This window comes from Lissotriton vulgaris, chromosome 6, assembly GCF_964263255.1.
Source record: "Lissotriton vulgaris chromosome 6, aLisVul1.2, whole genome shotgun sequence".
In the NCBI taxonomy this organism is placed as follows: domain Eukaryota; kingdom Metazoa; phylum Chordata; class Amphibia; order Caudata; family Salamandridae; genus Lissotriton; species Lissotriton vulgaris.
In genome coordinates this window covers 1,591,980,224-1,591,998,715 of record NC_141694.1, presented here as the reverse complement: position 1 = coordinate 1,591,998,715, position 18,492 = coordinate 1,591,980,224, and the positions used below count along the sequence as shown (strand labels likewise).

General features: G+C 43.7%; 1 protein-coding gene across 1 annotated transcript in view; it reads right to left on the bottom strand.

Annotated features, from left to right (window-relative positions):
• Positions 1-17,984, bottom strand: part of LHCGR (luteinizing hormone/choriogonadotropin receptor) — a 1,044,354-nt gene extending 1,026,370 nt beyond the window's left edge. Inside the window, exon 1 of the mRNA XM_086925446.1 lies at positions 17,720-17,984. Within this exon, the coding sequence (XP_086781572.1) occupies positions 17,720-17,898 (179 nt within the window). The 5' untranslated portion in view covers positions 17,899-17,984. The remainder of the gene's footprint in view (positions 1-17,719) is intronic.
• Positions 17,985-18,492: the final 508 nt, after the last annotated feature.

Sequence of the window (18,492 nt, the reverse complement as noted above, 5' to 3'; positions counted from 1 at the left end):
TCAACCGAGTTAAGTAGCCAATTATGTATTTCGTACGCATTAGCTACCAAAGTGGAACTAAGAGTAAGGACTGTCTCGGTTAAAGTATTGTTAAAAGTGTCCATGTTCAATTTAGACCAATTTCTGAAATTCCCCTGATTGCTGTGAGAAGGAGGAACCGAGCCCAAAGAAGCTGTACTGACACGGAAATGCAGCAGAAAATGGTCAGACCAAAGAACAGGAACAGCAGGAGAGTAGTTGATGTTCGGCAAGTTAGAGAAAATTGGGTCCAGCAAGTGGCCAACTACATGAGTAGGGCGATAGTTACATAACAGAATGTTCATAGCTGCCAAATCAGAAGTAAGTAACAAGCTTTTAGAGCCTACTGGGCCATCAAAATGCATGTTAAAATCCCCTAAAATGGTAAAATTAGCAGTATCCAGAAGAAACGGGGCAACTAAATCAGGAAAGGAATCCGCCCATGCTCGAGCCACTCCTGGGGGGCGATAGAGTAGGATACTGGACAAAGTAACCTGCGGGCTAATGATAGGTTTAAATAAAGCGGATTCACAACCACTAAACGGGAGATTATCATATTTACAAGTATAACAATCTTTATAAATAATTGCAATACCACCACCCTTATTTAAATTCCTATTTCTTCTAACTATTAAATAGTTGGGTGGTAAAGCATATGCAATGTCAGGTCCTGAGCACTCTTGTAGCCAGGTTTCCGTAAGGAAAATGGCATCAGGGTGTTCGTTAGTCAGGAGATCGAAGATGTCAGACTTATGTTTTGGAAGCAATCGGCAATTAATACTATAAAATAGGTAGTCATTGCCATGGATTTTATGCAAATTAGTAAACGTTTCAGCCTGAGGATTAGGAGATCCTATGGGGGCCGTAGGCGACCTAAAACCTAGGTGTTGATCAGAGTTATTAACAATACTGCAGCAAGGGCAAGTAAAAGATAAAGAATCAGGGTACAGGAGCTCACAACCCAAGCATATGGAACTTCTAAAACTCAACAATTGCTCGCTAGAATACCTTACAGCAGGTTTCCCACATGGAGCAGAGGTCCTGGCCCCTGAGCCCGGTCATGTGCGGACAATTGAAGTGTAAACCTAACCACAGCCATGCTACGGAGGGTAGACATGCAGTCATGGTTCCATTGTCACTGTATTGGATGACACGATGGGTGCTGCAGTTCACTTGTGATATTTAACTTACAGGCCCTGCGTACCATATACTAGAGACTGATAGGTAAGTTAAATATGCCATTTAGAGGTATGCTAATTTAGCCATGTTAAAAGGGGGAGAACATTAGCAAGGGTAAAGTGCACAGAGTTCTACAGCCAGCAAAAACAGTGTGGGCAAAAATCTGGCGGAACACTGCACAAAAGATGGTCATTGCCAAAACATACTTACTCAATTGTACATATTTTGTAGCAAAGACATTCATGAGATACAGGAGAGTATAAGCAGTGCTTGGCAATTCAGGTGTGTTCTGATTTCGTGGAGGTTAGGAGTTCTCACAAGATCCATGCCAAGCAATATGTAAAATGAAGTAAGAACATGGAAAAAGTAAGCCTGGGAAAGGGAGACAGGGTCACCAAATGAAAGCCAGAAAGACAGCAAGCAGACACCAAGTCTTGGGGAGAGAGGAACACCAAGAAAGGGATACAGTGGGAAAGAGGCAGAAACACAATTAGTATAAATAGGCTAATGATACTGTTTGATCTACCTGGTCATGCTTCTTTCAATTTAGAGTAGATGAAGCACTGCACAGCCTAATTAAAGAGGAACGTCAGGAGTCAGAGATTTGTGGCTAGCTTTCAACTAGCCATTGCATTTTCCACATGCATCCTGGTGAATCTGTCCTTGACATACCAATGTTCATCTTGCCACCTCATAATAACATCCTCATCTATGAACAGCTTTATTCCAGTGTATTCACCATATGCCATGTCCTTCTTGACAGCTTCACTCAGGTTGTCAGGTACAACATAACAGAGCTCTTCAGAATAATCAAATACAAAAGGTTTTGACTTCCACCTTCTGTTCCTCTTTAGTGACTTGACATCTGTCTGGGGACTACTGACCTAGTTCAGGTTGACAGTGTTCCCCTGTTGATGAAAAAGAGGACTTTAGCTATAACTAACTGCTATTCATGTTCTTTGGATGATTGAACATAGGGGTGTTTATAACATCCACAACATGTACAAAATTGGCTGGTTAGTTTCCGTGGGTTAGGTACATGTTGTTCTTACCATTATTCCAATACATAAAGTGCTGATATATGTCACTGCATGTGCATGATATATGTAGACACTGAATGCCATTCTGATTTTGGTGTGTATTCTGACATTTTATTATTGTGTGCAGAATACCAATGCCTATGTTTCAATGACTATAGGACTTCTGCCATATCTATGAGATGAATGACTTCTGCATGGCTATCTTTGTGAATTCAGTGTTTTGTTAAACTTACAAACACATCCCTGGGTGTAATTTTTTGTTTGCAACATAACAGATCTTCATTGAATAATTCATTAAAAAATTGCACCCTAATGCCTTTGAGGCCAATTGCAGCTTGCTCAAAATACAAAGACCAGTCTACTTCCAAATGAGTACGCTGGCTGTTTGGCTGCTAAATAACAAAGGCAGGTTCATTATTTTTGGAGCAGCAGTCTATGATCACTTGCTTTACGTGAACACAATCCTCTTTCCTGCTCACATTTCCCACAATAGTGCAGTCCATGCTACAATTGGTCTTCACAAATATGATCATGTCATCTGGGCCCATGAGGCCATGATTGGTGAGCTGTTGGACCTGGCCCTTTTTGCAGGGTTATCCCCAAACTTGTTGGCTTACTCCTCCTATGTTGCAGCCCTTCTTTTTGTTGGCTTTAGGACTCTGGGAAATTTATCACTGCTAATCAGTGCTAAAGTGCATGTGCCCTCTCCTCTAAACACGGTATGATTGGTTTACACTTGTGTGGCATATTTAATTTATATATAAATCCCTTGTAAAGTGGTATACCATATACCCAGGGCATGTAAATTAAATGCTACTTATGGGCCTCTGCAAAAAGAACAAATTATGGACGGAATATTTAATAATGCAAACATTCAGACCCAGTCACAAAGATCTAGGTTTAATCCATTGTTCTTTTACTCAAAACGCCACCACAGTTTGGACCCAGTCATATGCAAATCAGACTAGTGCGCCTGCAGCACTGCTTGTGCCACCCACAGAAGTAGCATTTCAAACCTGTCTTAGGCCTGCCACTGCAGAGTCTGCATGCTCAGTTTATTGCCATTTAAAACTACTTGCCACGTCTTAAACTCCCCTTTTACTACATATAGATCACCGCTAAGTTGGGCCCTAGATAGCCCTATGGGCAAGGTGCTCTGTAAATAAAATGTAGGACATACGCCCTTGTTGCATTCCATGTCCTGGTGTTCTGACAGTGACAAACAACCTATTATGTTTCTCACTACTAGGAAGCCTACTCCTTTTATAAGCTAACATTGGGAATTCTCTTATATGGGTTTAAGTTGTCTTCCTGATTTGAAAGGAGTAGCGTTGCAATGTTTGGAATAGTAATCATAAATCCTGCTTACTGGTGTAGTTGGATTTTACATTAATATTTTATAAATACCACTTTTAGAAAGTAAAAAGAACAGATGATGAAAGGAATACTGAACAAATCAAACATTCATCCCCAGTCACAGATCTGAGTTTTAATCTATTGTTTTCTTGCTCACCACACAACCCCAGTTTTGACCCGGCCATATGCAAATTAGTCTTGACCCTGCTCCCCATGGAAACAGTCCACCTCGAACTGCCAGGCCAAGTCCTTCCTGGACCGGAAACAAGCATCCTGAGACCGATTTCCCTGTACCACATCCCCGTCTTTTTCGCTGCATGCCTCCAGTGCTTGCTGCTTCTCTGAGCACTGTACTCTCCATGGGGGGAGGGACGCCACAACAAAGAGAGGAGCCCCGGTCTTGTGGCCTAGAAAGTGTCCCAGCTCTGCAGACAACCTGCAGTAACGTCATGCTGTGAGCGGGGCCTGGCTGCCAGAGAGGAATCGTCGAGCCAGCGTTCTCTGCTTGTTGGGGCTGAGGAGCAGCTCCTTTGAGACCCACTCTGGCTAAGAGGCACCACCTGCCCAGATTGCCTCCACTGCTGTATCGAATGAATCCCTCAACAGGGCCCTTCTAGCTGAGAGGGGGAGACTGCCCTAGAAAACCTGCAAAAGGTATTTGGATAGCAGCACCGCATACTCACGGGTAGCTGTCTATGAGGACATTGTGGTGGCACTTACTCGCTTTGGGGGCACTCTTTCTGAAATGCATCGGAACAGGCATCCCCGACTACCTCAAGGAAGTTGGCTAATTGAGAAACTAGGAATTACCATATTACACCTAGTAGGTGCGCAGGAGTTACTGCGACCTACATGTTTCTCCTAAATACATTGGGTCCCATTCACAAAGGTAAACTGAGACAAAAGTTCAACTTTACGACTTTCGGGTATTTACAAGTGGTAAAGTTAGACTTTAGTCTCAGTTGAACTTAAGTTTTGGTCTTAAGTTTAACTGAGACCAAAACTAAGACAAAAGTCTAACTTTACTACTCGTAAGTGCCCTTTGTGAATACCAAAAGTCGTAAAGTTAGACTCTCATCTCAGTTTAGCTTTGAGAATCGGGGCCAGTGAGTTCAAGTTAGGCTCAATAGTCAACCATAATCCTGCTAGTAGAAGCGCAGATATGCGGGCCCTATGTTATCATGTTTACAGATGGATACATACAAAGTATTTATGGTTTTCTGGTAATATGGTGACTCATGTTTTTTTACCCTCACCAAACTGCTGCATTTCATGCCCTGATGTTCTAAATGTATATCGTTATGATTCTTGCACTGTCAAGATAATGAGTATTGACTCAGGATTTGCATAGTATGCACAGCTTTTATGATTCATGTTGTTTTGGTCTATGTTATGTATAGTATACTATATATTTTTATATTAACCTGTGTGGAGTCTCTTTTGTGGTCTATTCATGGTGTTTCTGTGTGAGTGTATTGCTCAAACGCTTTACACATTGTCTCTGATGACAAGCCTGACTGCTCTGCGCCAAGCTTCCAGAGGGTGAGCACAGGTTACCTTTGGTATGTAACTCCTTTGCCCTGAATAGAGTGGTGGGTTCTGCCTAACTTAGGTGCATACCCTCGCCAACCAGAAACCCCATTTCTAGCACTAGCCATCACCTAGAGAGTCAGACTCATCTTTGCCCGCCTCCTCCATGAAAGACTACAAAGTCAAGATTTATTTAGCAATAAAATGTGTAGATCCCTGACTATCAGGCATCTCTAGTCCAAGAGCTATCAAAAGATGTTTCTTCCATCTTCGATTTAAAGGTGGTAGGTCCATCTCAGAGCGGCCCAGAGAATTTAAGGTCAATTTAGAAATATTTTTTTTTAAAGCCTATAAACTTAAAGGTCAGAAGGTCCTGTTTCAGTGACCCTAGTTTTCATCGCATGCTCCCTTGGCAAGTGACCGGCGAAATGATCACCTTTTGGCACGCATAAAATGATGTACTAATGCACTCACTGATTCAGACACGTGCTCACTCAGCTTTGCATGAAGTGGTGCAAAAAAGCGGACAAAAGAGATAAGAGGGAACTTACAGTCTGATTCATCAAGCCGAAATCGGCTCGCAAAGGGCCAGATTCCGAGAATCTGGCCCTTTGCGAGCGCAATTATTGCATTTGGGATTCATCATCCCAAATGCAAAAATCGGTAATAGCGATTTCGCTATTTAGCGAGGAATTACATTTAAGGAATCTCTATTTGAGATTCCTTAAATGCAATTCATCATCCATTTTAAAATTGAGAATTCGCAATTTCGGCCCGCTATTTACCGCGAGGTCAAACCTCGTGGTAAATAGCGAAAACTTAGATAAATGCTTTTAAAAGCATTTGTCTAAGTTGCATGTTGCACACACACATGTCCTTTGGACATGTGTGTGCGCAACACCTGTTTAAATTTGCATTTAAGGGGTGCTACAGGGTGTCCTCTGGACACCCCTCGCACCCTTTAAATCGCTATCTTATTTGCGATTAGCTAATTGCTAATCGCAAATAAGGAATGTGTAGGAATCGCATTTTATTTTGCGATTCCTACATGAATCCCGTTTTGCGAGTCTGTAATAGCGATTCCTTATGAATCGCTGTTGAAGATTCGCAAAACGGGTCTTTGATGAATCAGGCTGTTATTCGCATCGAAAAATATTTCGAAAGAATAATTGTTCAATGCGGACATCAAACCTATTAATTTGCGTAGAAAAGATTAAGGGCTTTCTTTAAAAATAGACTTCATCCAAGATTCAGCTTTGCACTTTTTGCATCTCTCGTGACCTTTTGAATTGTCCAGCTGTAGGACCCCATTGGGCTGAGGAACTCAGGAGAAGGACTTTAGGGCTGTAGCTCAATTCCAGGTCAAGATTCAATACAAATGTGATGCATCTTGCGAGTGAAGAGTATACGGGCTATTGATGGCCGACACACCTTATTTGAAAGTTTTAAAAAAGGATCCTCTGCATAGTTCTGATAAAAGAAAAGCCAAGAGGCAAGGGCACCATTAGTCATATGATCCGATTCTTCCTTTCCATGTGTGGGAGCTTCTGTAATCTGGGCCTTGAACAATAAACAGAATGCAAGAGCTGCACAAATGTGCTTCACAGAAGCAAAATACATGTATTAATAGAGCACATATCTTATAAGCTATTTAACCACTTTTTGAAATTATTTTTTTTTTAAATGAGTCGGGGACGTGGCAGAAATATATACAATTGTAAGAGGGGTTTTGCTACTATCCTTGCCAATGGAAACCCGAGATAGGCCAAATTACATAAACTACCTTGTCGGTGCTACGTTAAAATCCGTACAATATCCTACCTTTTCACCCTTACCCACTCCCCCTCTACACTTTCAATTATCTCGTCTTCCGTGCTCTTGTAATGTTTGTCTAGCAACTGATGTAAATTGTAACTGATGTAATTTTGTAATTTTGTGGACCTCATGTAAAGCGCTCTCATACCTCTGGGTCTAGCCAGCGCTATATAAAACTCTTAAAATAAATCAAATCAAATAAATATTGCGCCCTATTTTCCTCCCACTTCACCCCACTAAACAAAGTTCTTCCAACAACCAGTTAGTCATGGGCTAAAAGAGCAGGTGCAGCGGCACCGGCGCCCGGATGTCCGATCGGCCCACTGAACCCTGTTTACAGCTACGTTTGCTTCCCAAACAGCACCATGGCGGGAGGGGGGGGGGGGGGGGGGCGTTCCCTGCTGGCACTGGAACACTGGACACCCACTGCAGGTGGCAGATTCTTACACTAAGAACAAGATTTAGGAAGAGAGCGGTATATGATATCACGTTGAGTGTACGCTGACGCTCACAGTTTGGGGGCTTAAAAACTCTTCCAATAGATCATTGGATGATTGTCCTGTCGTAGTCTGCAGGTTTCACCTCCATTCACAGGTACCACCTAGAATCGGTTGTGCCGGTCTTGTGTGTTACTAATTAAATAATGTATCGACAGGGTCATGCATTCATCCATCCCAGTCTTAAATGTGCGCAGCTGTGGCTTTCCATAGAACATTCACTTCTAAAGTAAAACATCACAATGAAATTAATTCTATTTTCACTTTTATATTCCCAAAAGTAAACCTGGCTCAGCAAGCTGCGAGATGTCAGTTCCTGGACCAAAATGAAATAGATTGTGTTTTTTAAATGTATTTATACCACTTCAAGCAAGTCATTTTGTATCACATGTGTGCTGTGAACTTCACGTGCACTAGTATCAAGAATGCATTGCAATTATAGATCCACTCCATTCACTCTTCTTATATTCTGTACATCCTCTGCATTTGTTATTAGAATTGTTTAGACTGATGCATTGTTTGCGTGGGGTTTTGTTCTGTTTTCGTTCTAAAAGTCTGTTCTAGTGCGATTCCTTTTTTTGCTGTCTTCTGCAAATTTAGCTTGCAGCAAGTCTGAGATGCCACATTTGTACCCTTCTGAGCTCCAAACCATATGGAATTTTCATGATGTCTGATTTGCCATTTTGTAACCAGGAGACATGAGTTAGTTTAGTGGTTTGTCGCTCAGGCAGGCAGCAACGGAACGCAGGCCAGTCCGAGTCTTCCTTCATTCCTCGACCCTTGGGGAAATAGACTTGACCAGGTACCCTATTTTAATATTTTATGACTCGTGCGCCACATAGGAAAATATAATTGAACCCTGACATGCATTCTCCCTTAGATTGATTATCAGTTTATCGTAAAGAACTGTGGGTTGTGTCAATCAATGAAAGTCTGCAGCTCTGCAAAGGCCACAATCATCTCTGACTAGTAAGGGGCATATTTACAAGGAGTTAACCCCTTCGATGCTGATGACGAGCTCAGCTCGTCATCAGCTACGGCGCTCTTATGCTGATGACGAGCTGAGCTCGTCATGTAACGCGGTATTTTAAAAAATGCCGCACACAGCGGGAAAAGCCGGAAAAGCCGCCGCAGCGATGCAGTTAACGCCACCAAAACGTCACTTTTTCCGATGTTCTGGTGGCGTTAACTCCTTCACCTTATTTACAAGGCAGCACCAAGCCACTTAACTCGGCTTAACGCTGCCTAGTCACGCAGCCATGCTGCACATGGCGTGTAAGGGGCGTGCAGTGGGTGTACATTGGGGCAATTCCTGCTTTTGACGCTGTCCAATATTTATAGGGTATGGACAGTGCCAAAAATACTGCCAGGGAATACCTTGTCCTAAGCAGGCGATATGAGGAGATTATTTCACCTAGTATTTTGCTCTTTCCACATGTGCTGTATTCTAGAGTAAATCACCTGCAAAGATTGTTTATGTGAAGGATGGCATCCCTTCCTGCATGTAAACAATTGTCTCTGCAGCACAGGCACCCTAGCAAACTGGCACTAAGGTGCCTGTGCAGGCGCTAGGCAGCATTTTTTAAGGCCAGCGCTAAGGGAAATGCAGGGTTGCACCGCAGTCTTGTGAATATGGTGCATCCTTGCATTTTTAAACTGTCAGAGCGTAGCTTTACCAATTGTGGCATAGCACCACACTCCGTTTCTTGTAAATATGCCCCCAGGTATCAGGAGAGCAGCTTTGGGAACTTAAGAGTTTCCCTAGAAACACACATGCAACACTGCTGTCAGATGCCCAGCGTCTGTCTATAGATGTGATTGTGAACCGTAGACGAGACAACACATTGAGAGGGAAGGCTGTGCAAAAGCCGAGCAAATGGCCTGGCTTGGACCTTGGAGCCCTTGTATGAGCAGAGTGTAGAAAGTAAATCATACTACAGACCACGTAAAATATCCTAGTCTCCTCAAAATTTTAGAAAGTGTATTTCTTTAACGTCTGAAGCTTTGACTGTAGTAGTCACATCATAGCGCTGCACTGACAAGTACTTAATAAAAGCAGAGCCGGTCCTAGGCCTTCTGAGGCCCCGGGCGAAAGGGAAGATGCGAGGCCCATTTAATTGCATATTGCGTCGCAAGAAGTGACATCACAGAAAGTGGCGTCGCAGGACTTTTGATCTTAGATATTTGGCATCACTGAAGCAAACTAATGTAGATATCAGTAACATGGACAAAAAGTTGAGGGGATGGAAAACAGGTGAGCAAATATCCATGAGTGTAACACTTGCCGGCTCCCTTACTCATGTAAGTCTATAGCTATTGAAGTTTGTGTGTAAAAGTTCATGTTTAAATCCGATCACTCTTATTATAAAAGTGATAGGATTCAAACATTAACTTTTACACATGAACTTCAAACCATTCCTGTCCCCGTCTCCACACCGGCAACAGTGCCTTTAGTAAACCTAGAGGTAAAACAGTTATCATGTGAACCCTGTCTGTGGCCCAGATTATTACAGAGCAACAGTATAGTGTATTAAATCAAACACAATAGGTTTCCGTACGACTAGTATTGTCATCTTCTGAACACACATACTTGAAACGGCTTTCATACGATTATGAAAAAAAGGAGTTTTGGTGAAATAAAATATTTGCCTAATATTATACAGTTTAAACAGGGAAGCTACAGTTCATCCAGGTTCTGGTTTTACTTTCTACTATTCAGCCAGTGAACTGGTTTTATGTTGCTTCTCCTCTTTCATAATATAAATCCTTTGTTTTCACCTCTGTTCACCTCTGTTTATTTTTCTGCAGTTGTTATACAGCGCGAGCTCTACCCGAAGGTTTTGGATGGGTAGATTAAGTCATTTGCCCGGAGTCACTGGAAGTTGAGGCGACGCTGAGACTCAACCCTGGTTCCACCTGTTTCCAAGTAGGCAGCTGTGGCCATAACGCCACTTCCTGGGGGCAGCAAGGGGAGCAGGCAGAATCTACATGAATACTGGGCTCGTTAGGGGCCTGTGGTTCCACTCGGACCTCGAGCTGCCCTAGAGCCAGGCCTCAGGCTCGAGCCTGGCTATACAACAGGGTCATTTTTCATCTGAACAACGTGTCAAATACGGTTATGCTTATATATCTGTCCAGCGGCGAAATAGCAGAGGTGATCAGAGGTCAGTTCAGAAATAAACTTCCTTAGATAAAGTAAACCGCTGTGATTAGCACCTGTCCCCTTCAAAGCATCAGTACTCCCCCTGCTGACTCCCTGCTCGCGATACCAGAGAGTGGCACATGACAGAGTTATGCTTGCAGCAAACGAATGATGGACGGAATGCGGACAATGCAAACATTCTCCCCCAGTCAAACATGACAGAGTTATGCTTGCCTGCACGTTAATTGTCCGAGCATAGAGAGGTCTGCATCTGGCCAATGCGGCTGGAATAAAAGACCCCTAAGTTCCTAATGCATGGAGCTGAGCACAGCACTCAACCGCCAACTTCAGTTCATGGGCAGTACCCGACCCGCCACTGCACTAAACTAAACCTGGCGCAGCACCGGCCCGTGGCAACAGCCGACCCGCGAGGGGTGGGGTGAGCTACGGTCACTGCTTCCTGGGCTGAAGAAGGGAACTAGTGGCTGGAGGCGCACACCTTGAGCTGGCCGCATCTAACCAAACTGGGCTACTGTCGCTCCCTGAAGCAGTGCGAATCCATTGCAGTGCTAAAAAACCACAGCACACATGCACTGGCCTAGGCGCATTCCTTGGGTGGACTAACTGACCTTCTAGCCAGTAGCATGACAGTCAGAAAGAAATATCCTCTGAGCTAATCCAAAATAGGAATTACAATTACTTAAAGCCAATGCCTAGACGAGGCTGACCCCAACAAACCAAAGGGCTGCAGAAGCCTGACCCAACCCCCGCCTCATTCTTTTCATTTTATATTCACTCAATGACATAAGCCGGCTGTCAGGCATAAAGATCACCAGGAGACGTTCAATAGACTCTTTCATAGAATGGACAAGAGAAAGAATTAAAACACAATACAAAGAAATGGTGGTTTGCTGACCGGGTATTTAGTCAGTGCCCGGCAAGAAAAAATCCAAGTATTTCTGACGATCTATTATTGTGCTGAACTGCATAAGGGAGGCAGTGCAGCACAGAGCCAGATCTACAGGGACTATGCATCTGTGATAAACCAACACAAACCACAACACTATCAAACATGCACAGCGTGTGTTCTTTGTGGGTGCACAGCACTACCTCTTTGCTAGAGCACTGCAGCCAAAAATCAAATCTCATCACCGCTTTAGCAAAGTGGCGTTTCATCCATGCCCCAGTGTCAATGAGAGGGCCATGTATCGTGTTATTGACGGCGCAGGGCAGTTTACAGAGCCAATCACTATGGGACTGCTGATGCTTGATAATTGGCTGTGTAACACACCATGATTGGTTAATCATACTATTAGGGTCAAACGGGTTCTACCACGGGGCGAGCCCAGGGAACTGTGAGCTGTGAAGCTGAAAGCAAACTAGGTGAGGCATAGGAGGGATAGCTGTAGCAGGCTTGGAGGGCAACGGAAACATAACTGGTATTGCTTATGCATGTGTGTGTCTCTATGTATAAGTTTGCTGCAAGTCTGTGTATGTGAATGCAAAGGTGTGCGCAAGAGCTCTCTGTTTGCAAGTATCTTCCAAGGAGCTGACTCCATAGCCACCGAAACCATCCCAAGGGTCCTACCCCTGGCACAATGATGCCAATCATTGATGTACTGTGGGCCTCCTTAATCTGATGTGCTACCCTGCTATAATGCCAGTCCATGGTCTGATGACGCCCTCTCATATAATCATGCGGATGAAGGCATAATGATGGTAATTCCTGGCACCTATTGGATATCCTTGGCATGATGATGCCAACCTATGGCATAATACTGACCCCAACGTATTGATAGTAAGTCTTGGCATGTTGTGCGTATCCATTGCATCATGCTGGTCACCTCTTTTATATTTCTGACCTTGGCATTATAAAGGCAATTCATGACTTAATGACAACAACAATGGTATAATGGTATGAATCCCTGTAGAATGTTGGCCCAGGTGTAACTGCTATCTCTTGAATAATTGTGAGCATCATAGCGCCAAGCCACCGCATGTACAACCCACCCAAGCCAAAAATCATCCGAGAAAGCTGTTTGAGCTTATCAGAACACAATCCAAAGAACAACCCCAACCTCTCAGCACTATGTGTGAAGCTCCCTCCTGCGAAGACTTCGCCTCTTTCTTTATCCAAAAAACTGACAACATAAAAAATGATCTCCTCATTGACGCAAGCCTCTATTCCAAACCCCACTGCAAAGCACCCACTAAACCAAAAAACAATGCCACTTGGTCATCCTTTGTCACCTACACGGAAGAAGAAATTGGCAGACTGCTCAGCACTCTGAAACCATCCAATCACCTCACGGACCTCCTTCCTGCTAATGCTGTCAAAGTCCTTACCCCGGCGCTCCTTCCACTCTGTACTAAAATCATTAACAGCTCACTTCAACAAGGGACCATCCCCGACTCCCTCAAAGTTGGACAAGTCACACCTTTGCTAAAGAAACCTACAGCAGACCCCTCTGACCTAAACAACTACTGTCCCATTACCAATATTCCGACTCTTGCCAAACTGTTGGAAAAATGCGCACAAATACAATTGACTAAACACATTACTCAGTTTGATCTCCTCAACTCTCATCAATCAGGCTTCCGAGCAAACCACAGTACTGAAACTGCCATGACTCACATAATTGACGACGCACTTCAAATCCTAGATCATAACGATACCTGCCTCCTCATCCTCCTTGATCTCTCCTCGGCATTTGACACCGTCAAACATGAGAATTTACTCGAACTATTAAACACAAGAATGGGTCTATCTGGAACTGTGCTCAAATGGTTCACGTCCTTTCTACATAACAGGTCGCAGAAATTCAAGAGCAACAACTTGATGTCCTCGCCAAGACCTGTAACGCTAGGCGTACCACAAGGATCCTCCCTATCTCCAACTTTGTTCAACCTAGTTATGGAACCTCTCACGACCTTGCTACAAGAATCCAATGTACACTTCCACATGTATGCCGATGACACCCAACTTTATCTCAAACTACAATCACCCAAAGACATCACGCTCTTGAATTCAACGATCAGAAGCACCCAATCCTGGCTGGCCGCTAATCATCTCCAACTTAATGCCCTTAAAACAGAGTTCCTTCTGATCTCACCTCCCGCGAAGATCACTACTGCACAAATGTGGCTTAAACACCTTACGGCACTCAATGTTCAACCCACCATCGTGGACTCAGCAAAATCTTTGGGCATAACACTTGACACCAATCTCAGCATGCAGGAACACATCAACAAAGCAACTAAGGGAGCGAACTACCAAATCAACACCCTTAGGAAACTTAAACCCTTCCTTCCAGCCAAAGACTTCCAAACTGCGGTACAATCACTAGTCATACCTCGAATAGAATACGGCAGCACCACCCTCTGCGAGCTCCCCCTAGCTACTACGGCACCTATAAGAGCCTCTTTAAACGCCGCAGCGAGACTCATCACTGGATCAAAAAAAACACTCTCACATTTCCCCGGACTTCAAATCCCTGAACTGGCTGCCTTTTGAAGCCAGAATATACCTGAAAATCGCTTGCTTGACGCACAAGGCTGTCCACCTGAGCTCACCTAGATACCTCGCTCAGAAGCTGACGATATCTGGAGGATCCAGAAACACTAGAGGCACAAACAATCTTTTGCTAAAGCCTAAAAGATTCCGCAAGGAAAAAACGTATAAACGCTCGTTCTCAGGAATGGCTCCCAGGATTTGGAACTCACTCCCCCCTGAAACTAGGCTCATCCCTTCCACCATACTTTTTAAGAAAGAAGTAAAAGCGATCCTCATGGCTAAATACACTTGAACTACTACTGGTGATTAACTCAAAGTCTCGATACTGATCTGTACTACTTGTTCGCACCCTTTACAATTTTGTTTGACTTTGAAATTGAATTACTTGACTGTTTATGATATCACTTAACTGTACTTTCAACACTATTGATGTATCTGTTTATATATGCTCCCCTAATCTGTAGAGCGCTCTGATATCTGTGAAGATCTTGTTCGCGCTATATAAAACTTTCAAAATAAATAAATAAATAATGGAACATTCCTTCCATAAAGATGGCATCCACGCCATGATCTCTTGCTGCATTGACATTCAGGGGAGCAGATAAAGACTTCAGTTGTAGTGTGTAAGAGTGTGAGGAAATAGCCAGCAAATGTTTAGACAAACATGTTTTTGCTTAAAATGAATAGCTAGTATTTAATGCCAAAAATGTGCTTTTTCGTACAAATAGCACATTTTTGTTTTGAAGTATATATTGTACCACAATGAAAAGCCTATGTGATTGTAAATATATGCATTTTCATAAACTAGCAAGCTAATGTTTGAGGAAACGATCACTGCATTTTGAAATGTATATTTAAAGCAGACATTTGAGTGGTGATTATCCCTACTACTGCCTGAGACCTGAGCTTGTAACTATGATGCAGCCTGTCTTATGCCCAGACCTGTGAAGCCTCTGTCACCTGAGCAGTGCCACTGTCCAGAACGCCTGTGATATCTGCCTAACTCTGCTGTTGATGTCCTAAAACAGTGAAATGTATCTCTTTTTTTTTTTTTTTTTTTTACTCCGCAATCTCAAGGTGAGTCTCAGTCAAAACAAATGGTTGAGCATCTCTTCAGAAGGGGAAGAGTCAAAAAATGAAAGGAAGTGAAAGGCAGAATTAAAAAAATGCAGTTAACAAGTATAGGCCACGTGAAATGGATTCTGAGCTGCCTGCAATACCTTTGTATGTAAAACAAATATTTAGATAAATTGTACCTTGTTGAAAAGTCCTAAAGTTTTTCTTGTTATGTCCTTGGAGCACATCTCTACTCTTTAGGGATGCATCAAGGATCCCAGGAGTATTCCAGGAAATCTATAAGTCTTAGATTTCCTGAAAAATCCAGATCATCAAATACACTCATCCGATTTTCATCAGGTGTAGTGTTCTGCATGGGTAAATGTTGCACAACTGTGCTGTAGCAGATGTAACTTTTCATTTCTTCCACAGAGCAAAAACGTTTTTACTGGGGAGAAACGTCCTTCCATAACCTCCCATAACTTGTGGACGTTTCCTCCTACAAAAACGCCTGCACCTCTCTTTGATAGGAACCACTGGGCATATGTTTAACTGGTGGGAAACAACTGTCCAAAGGTTTGCCACCTGAGTATTGAAACCACAATATCAATGGTACACTTTTCAGGACAGAAGATTGAACATGAAACATTAACACACATGTAAGTGTAGATGTTCTATACCTAACTCCACATCTATGTACCTACATTGTGCAATGTCTTCAAGGCACATTGATGTGGAGTTAGCAATAAAAAAGCTATACTTCCCTATATGCGCTTACCTTTTGATATTTTGTCCTTCGATATCCCTTTCTCTATATTCTTGTATCACCATATTGTGGGTGTTGATATTCAGTAGTAAAGCCCTGCCTAAAGAGTGTCGAATATCCCCAGATTTTCGAGTAAGATGGTGTACGCCCATATTGTAAATGTGGGTGTACTTGTAAAGCGCACTGCGACTCCATGGAGTATCCTGGCGCTGAAGACCGCTGGGGAACCCGTCCTGGTTTTCCCTGTGAGATTGTCCCTTTCTGGGTATTTCTAAGGTGAAACCAGGCATCCCCGGCGTCTGTGGGGGGCCGTTGTAGAGATGAGGCAAGCTTAATGCCCAGAGTTGCCGAGTGTGTTCCCTGGTTAGAGTAGGCACCGAGGCGAGAATGATCAAGTCCGTTTTGACCCTGGTCCACGACCCTGCCGCGTCGGGAATTGAAGCCTGGTCCTGGGCCGTTCTCTGCTTACGGGTCTGCAGCCTCTAACCAGTGAGTCACACCACTCCACACTCCACATATTCGGTGGCCCACCCAGAAAGAACCGCATTCATGCCACTATTTTGAAATGTAACAATGCTCACATGCCTCTTTTGGAATGGCTGTGTTTCAAAATGCAGTTTCCGGGTGTAAGCTTACCCCTGTACTGATTCTGCGGCTGAAGATGTGAATCTTTGGTCTACCATCAACTTAGGCGCACAAACGCTTTTTCTGAATCCTGCACTTTATGCACTTCCTGGGGCGAGCCCCAAGAGGCGCTTAGAACTTTGCAGAGCAAACTGCCACCTTGCGCCCACTTTTCTTTCCATCACACCATTTCTACCAATAGAAGCCAGGATTCTCCATTTTCCAGGGTTGAGCGATCTTTTGACAAAGTCGACAACATACCTCGTACCTGTACATGGTACACTGCTAAATCTGCACCTTCCAGGTTTGCGCCATCTCCCACTGGAACAAACTCCCTCCTTCCATCCGGATGATCCCGGACGAGCTCCCCTTTCAAAAGGCTCTAAAAACTTTTCCCTTTTGCTGATTCCCTCAGGAGCAAGACTCAATTACACTCTCAGGAGCGCCTGGACACCCCGTTGGGGTAGCCGTGCGCTATACAAAACACACTAAATAAAATAAATAAAATAAATATATACCCCTTTGCTTTAACACAGTCGGTTAACACATACCAATATGATAAACAACTGGATACAGGATGTCACTTTATTTTCTCTTCCTGGCTGACAGTTGCATGCCTACTGAATGAATACATTCGTAATTACGCCTGTCCAAGGTACCTTCATGTGGAACACGAACAATACACACCATTCCTCAGTACATAACGAGATCGACTGTATCAGCTGACCCGTACTTAACCAGAAAGAGTTCCTCACACAGTGTACTGTACACAGGCTTATTATATGCTTCTTACGCCGTTGACCTTATTTTATCAGAAACATTCAATGGTGCAGCCAAAATAGTATAACGTGGCGTGCAGTAGAAGCACGCTCTTCATTAAAAGTGTTTCGCATTAGAAGAGGGACACAAGTGACGTCATACCCACGCTGACGCCGCCGCAGTGCATTAGTACCCGCAATAAAACACCTGCAAATAGATATAGGTAGAACGACCTGGCACAGAGTGCTTTGGGGAAATTCAGTATGCTGTTTAGGAAAAAAGGACAAACTTTTCTGAAGTCCAGTAGTTTCTGAAGCAACCCTTCAGAATCAGAGCCCTCACGCGGCAGCACACCCAGTGCTCAGAATTGTTTGCGTACCTGGCCGCGCGCCGGCGTGACAGAGACGACAGGTTAATACTCACAGTTCAAGGGTGATTTTCGTCTTATTGCCAGGCAACGAGGAGCCCGCCACATGCCACTGGCACATGAGATTTCGTCCGGAGCACTGACACAGCTGCTTGCACGGGTCAATCTGTAGTAAACTTGCAGGGCTGAAGCAAACGAGGACGAGGAGCAGGCAGGACACATAAAAAGTCCCCATTGTGAGGAGGCTTGGAGGGTTTCAGTTCCAGCAGCCAACTAGTGCCATTGTCTCTGTATTTAAGTTGGGCAAACGGCGGGGTGAGGAAGAAGAGAGAGAGCAGAGAGGTGACGCGGGCTGCCGCGCGAGCAGGCAGCCTGTGATTTCTCCTCAGCTCTAATCAAATAGATGCTCAGTTCGAAGTTCCCGAAGAGCTCCTCCTGTCTTTACCTCTGACGAACTGCCTATTTATTTTTAACCCATTGCCTTATTTTCATATGCGTTGCCTCCTTCAAATTTCAACTTAATTTCACTAAAAGTAGCCGATTGCTTGACTTTTCTTTCATACTGTACTGGACAAACGTTCGTTTTGTTGTTGTTTAGAAAACAGTGCACGGTGAAATGCATCTTCTGTGTCAGCTCGAACGTGGCGTGTCTACATATTGTGTTGTTTTGAGCAATCAGTCCCTTGAGTTGCATCCGACCACTTCTTGAACACTAACTGTATTAAAATACACTTAACCGTGCAGCACCATTTACAGACAGATATCTGGGTTCCCTTAAGGAGAGCATAGTTTTGTTAGACTGAAGGTCTCCCCCACCCCAATCTTATCT